The sequence below is a fragment of the Morone saxatilis genome, unplaced genomic scaffold (assembly GCF_004916995.1).
Source record: "Morone saxatilis isolate NCDOM2014 unplaced genomic scaffold, NCSU_SB_2.0 Contig11, whole genome shotgun sequence".
Lineage (NCBI taxonomy): Eukaryota > Metazoa > Chordata > Actinopteri > Moronidae > Morone > Morone saxatilis.
In genome coordinates, this window is record NW_023339663.1 from 9,699,861 (window position 1) to 9,703,703 (window position 3,843).

Here is a 3,843-nt window from a genome sequence, read left to right on the forward strand (position 1 = left end):
TACTGGACATGGATGAATTATGGCAGGAAGAGGGGGAAAAAAGCTTTGAGCTCAACAAAGTGATGGGAAAAGGCCTTTGGGGAGTTGTCCGTTCACCTGCTGTTATTCATGTACCATATGTTTTCTGTGGTTCTGACTCCTTCTGGAAAAAGTAACACAAAACAACTGTATAATCAGCCATTTTACATAAAATACCAAGTGGCATAATGTTTTGACTCACTATGTAAAAAGCACTATGGTTGCAGACATTATCTTTAATCCCTCATCATTTCCCACTCTTTATAACTCTTGGTCAATGGTGAAAACAGAAATCAATCCATCAATTAAACCAACCATTATCAGAGTTTAAGATGAAGTGAGGATGGCAAGCCAGCTGTTCACATACCATGTTTCCTCGCCTTTGTTATGAAGTTGTGTGTGTGTCTGTTATAATGAGATCAGGCAGGTATTCATAGTGTCCATATGCACAGTAAACACCCAGGAGCAACACTCCATCGGTGTATTTAGCATGTGAAAAAAGAAAGATAGAGAGGGGTGAGACTGCACCACCATCTGGGCAAGGGTGTCAGAATCCAACAGAGGATGATGGAGAGCTTCACCCAGATATCTTGGGGGTTAGCAATAGAGGCAAAGCTCTCATTAACATCAAAGATAATCAGATCCTGAAACATGAGTCTTTGGGACCCATGGCTGTGTATCAATGTTGTGTTCATTTGTAATCAGGTGATGATGATTGAGGACTCCAAGGAGGCCAGGGGCGAAGCTTTGTTAAGTCATTGTAAAGAATGTTTCTAAGACACAATACTGCATCATCTTGGTAACTTTTACAGGGGAAAAGAGATTTAACTAGGGATGTCCGGATTTGATCTTTAACGATCTGTATCAGCACTGATCAAGACACTTTTTTAACTGATTGGTATCGGCTATGTTGAGCTTTATTGATCCGATGAATCCGTTTTACGTCAGCTGTCACACAGGTGTTTTTACTCACAAAGCTTTCATGCACAGTGCAGCCATCATCAACTCTCTGCTGTTTCTTTCCTCCACTCTGCTCTGTGTGTGTGAGAGAGCAGGAGCAGCCCCGCCTGCTGCGGAGTTTCACTGCGGGCAGGCCCGTGCTCAGAGGGGAAGAGCGGTAGAGATCCAACACATCTTCACTGAACACGCCACTGCAAGTGCAACACAGCCCCATGAACCACAAGCTAATAGGCGTAATTAATTAATTTAATCCATGCAAAAGATGTACAGACGACGGAAATAAACAGTTAAAGGATTACAGACAGTACATTCAGGTAACCCAAGGCTGCACCGAAGCACCAAACACTAGAGACAGAAACTCCCTCCAGACAGCAACAAGACCAAAAAGATTACAGAGGTCTTGTAATTTTATTGAGTAAATTAATAAATAAAAATTAAGAAGGAGCTCCGATGCAATGCAGAGCTAATTAATTGTCAAGCTTATACACTGGATTGATTTTAGTAGGTTTAATGTACTTTAAGTGTGAACTGTGCAACTGTCTTATCTGGACTGAGTATCAGGAGATAATAAATGACTTTGATCAGATCGGGGCTAAAAAAATTTGATTTTGATATTTAACCAAACATTTTCTAGTCAACCTTGATCAAGGCTGTGCAGAATAGCATTACAGTTTTCATCATTTTTCCCCAAAAAAACATTGAAAATCTAAAGTTTTGCCAGATTTATGTTCTGTGTCAAAATGTAGAATGTAATTTACATATAAACAGAGGTAAGCTCCAGTAACTACAGTGCAGTCTGTAGAATAAGTCAAAGCATTTCAGTCCTTGAAAGACATGCAGAATGTTTCAGGTACTCGCTGCTTGTTGTATATGTTCAAAGATTTTCACACCATGCAGAGTTTCTGAGTTATTTGCATATAATATAGCATATGAACTTCCTCCTTGCTTTACCCAACCTGTGACTGCTACTACTCTTTTCCAAGCATACAGACATGGACTACACAATAAAACAAATATAACTAGTCAAGGACACAATCACACATTGACACACACATGCTGTACACACATATTCACATTTTATGAGGCATTTGTAACAGTTCACCATAACAGCTGGAGGCTGGAATGAGAGAAACTGAGGGGAGAGATACTGTATCACTCTATTTTGACATTCAAATTAAAAAACTCAGAGTGTGCTTTATCCAAGATACGGTCTTAGAATGTTTTATTTAGAAAGATCAGAAACCATTGTTAAAGGAGTAGTTCGATATTTTGGGAAATATACTTTCTTGCAGAGTTATTTGAGAAGATTAATACCAGGCTCATGTCTGTACAGTAAAACATGAAGCTTTCACCAGCAGCTTGTTAGCTTAGTTTAGCATACGGACTGGAAACAGGGGGAAACACCTGGCCTAGATTATACAGATACTAAATATTAAGCATGTTCCTGGAGTTTACTTTCTATATTCTAAAACGAATCAGCATCCCTATAGTACTGGATATTAGAAATTTAAATATTTGTTATCTGAATTTAAACAGAAATATTAAATACAAAATAATGTATTTTTTTTTTTTTTTCAAAGAATAACCATTTTTATATGAAGCGAGTAATATGCCATACTGTTGAGAAAAGTTAGGTTCCAAGGCTGGATTTTTTTTGTCATTCGTTATTTTGATTTTTCAAGTTTTGATTTAAGTTTTCTTACTTTCGGAACGTAATGACACATAATGTTAAAGTGTAATTTTTAATATAAAGCATATTAGCTGAAATTCAATCTCTAAAACAATGTAGTAGACAGTTTAAGCCAGAGTAGTCATTGTTAAGCTTTTAAAAGTTTATGAAACAGTGATAAAAACTTTTGTAATTTTCCTGAATATGCATGCAAGACTGGGGGCATAGTTTTATTCTTTTAATACTCTACCTCCTTTTATCGTGTGCTAACTGTTGTGTGGGAAGTAGAGGAGCAAATCCCATTGGCATCTGTTATTTAATTGTTAATGCTAAGCATAAGGTTATGTTACTTGTGTTCCATGTTGGCCTCACTCTCCTTGTTAACATGGGTCCCAGGGTACATTTTGTTACAGTGCTGCATGATTCATCAGTGCAGTCAGGGTCAGGAGATATATGCACAGTATTTCTCAGGCGTGAAACCAAACACTTAAGACTTCTGTCAGGAGAATACTGGAGCAGTTGACACTCTTCTCGGGCTGCCTAGTGATATCTGGATTACAATGATACAGCTCCTTATATTAATAAATTACCTTTTTTTTTTCAATTAGCAGTTGTTGTTTTTTTAAAAAAGGTTAACAACTTAAGAACCTTACCAAAATGGATCAAGAAGCGTCCCAAGTATCGTTCAGACGTCTGACTGAAGCTCATAAAGATGGCTGAGAAGATCAAGAGCTACAGGACTGCTCCCTTCGACGGCAGGTTCCCCAACACCAACCAGACCCGCAACTGTTTCCAGAACTACCTGGACTTTCATAGGTGCAACAAGGCCCTGTCAGCCAAAGACCAGGATGTGGCTCCCTGTGATTGGTACCAGAGGGTTTACAAGAGTCTGTGTCCCATGAGCTGGGTCGGCAAATGGGACGAGCAGATAAAGAATGGAAGTTTCCCAGGGAAGATCTAAAATCATCAGGACAGTCCACTGCAGGACATTCTGTTACTCTCACCTTTATCTCTGTAGAGTGCCTAAGGACATCTTCAAACAGCTTTCACATTGTCATCAACATTGATGTCATTAACCTTATTAACTTAAACACGCACAACTTTTTACCCTTCATGTTAAGGTCTGAAGTTTTTTTTTCCTGTCTCTATTGTGAACTACTCTTCAGCAGTGCAGATTTAATTAAAATGATGTTGTT

General features: G+C 38.5%; 1 protein-coding gene across 1 annotated transcript; it reads left to right on the plus strand.

Moving 5' to 3' along the window:
• The first annotated feature begins 3,359 nt into the window (after positions 1–3,359).
• Positions 3,360–3,843, plus strand: LOC118320744 (cytochrome c oxidase subunit 6B1-like). Its single transcript, XM_035651808.1, has one exon. It carries the CDS (start codon positions 3,360–3,362, stop codon positions 3,606–3,608), a length of 249 nt encoding a protein of 82 aa, XP_035507701.1. The 3' UTR covers positions 3,609–3,843.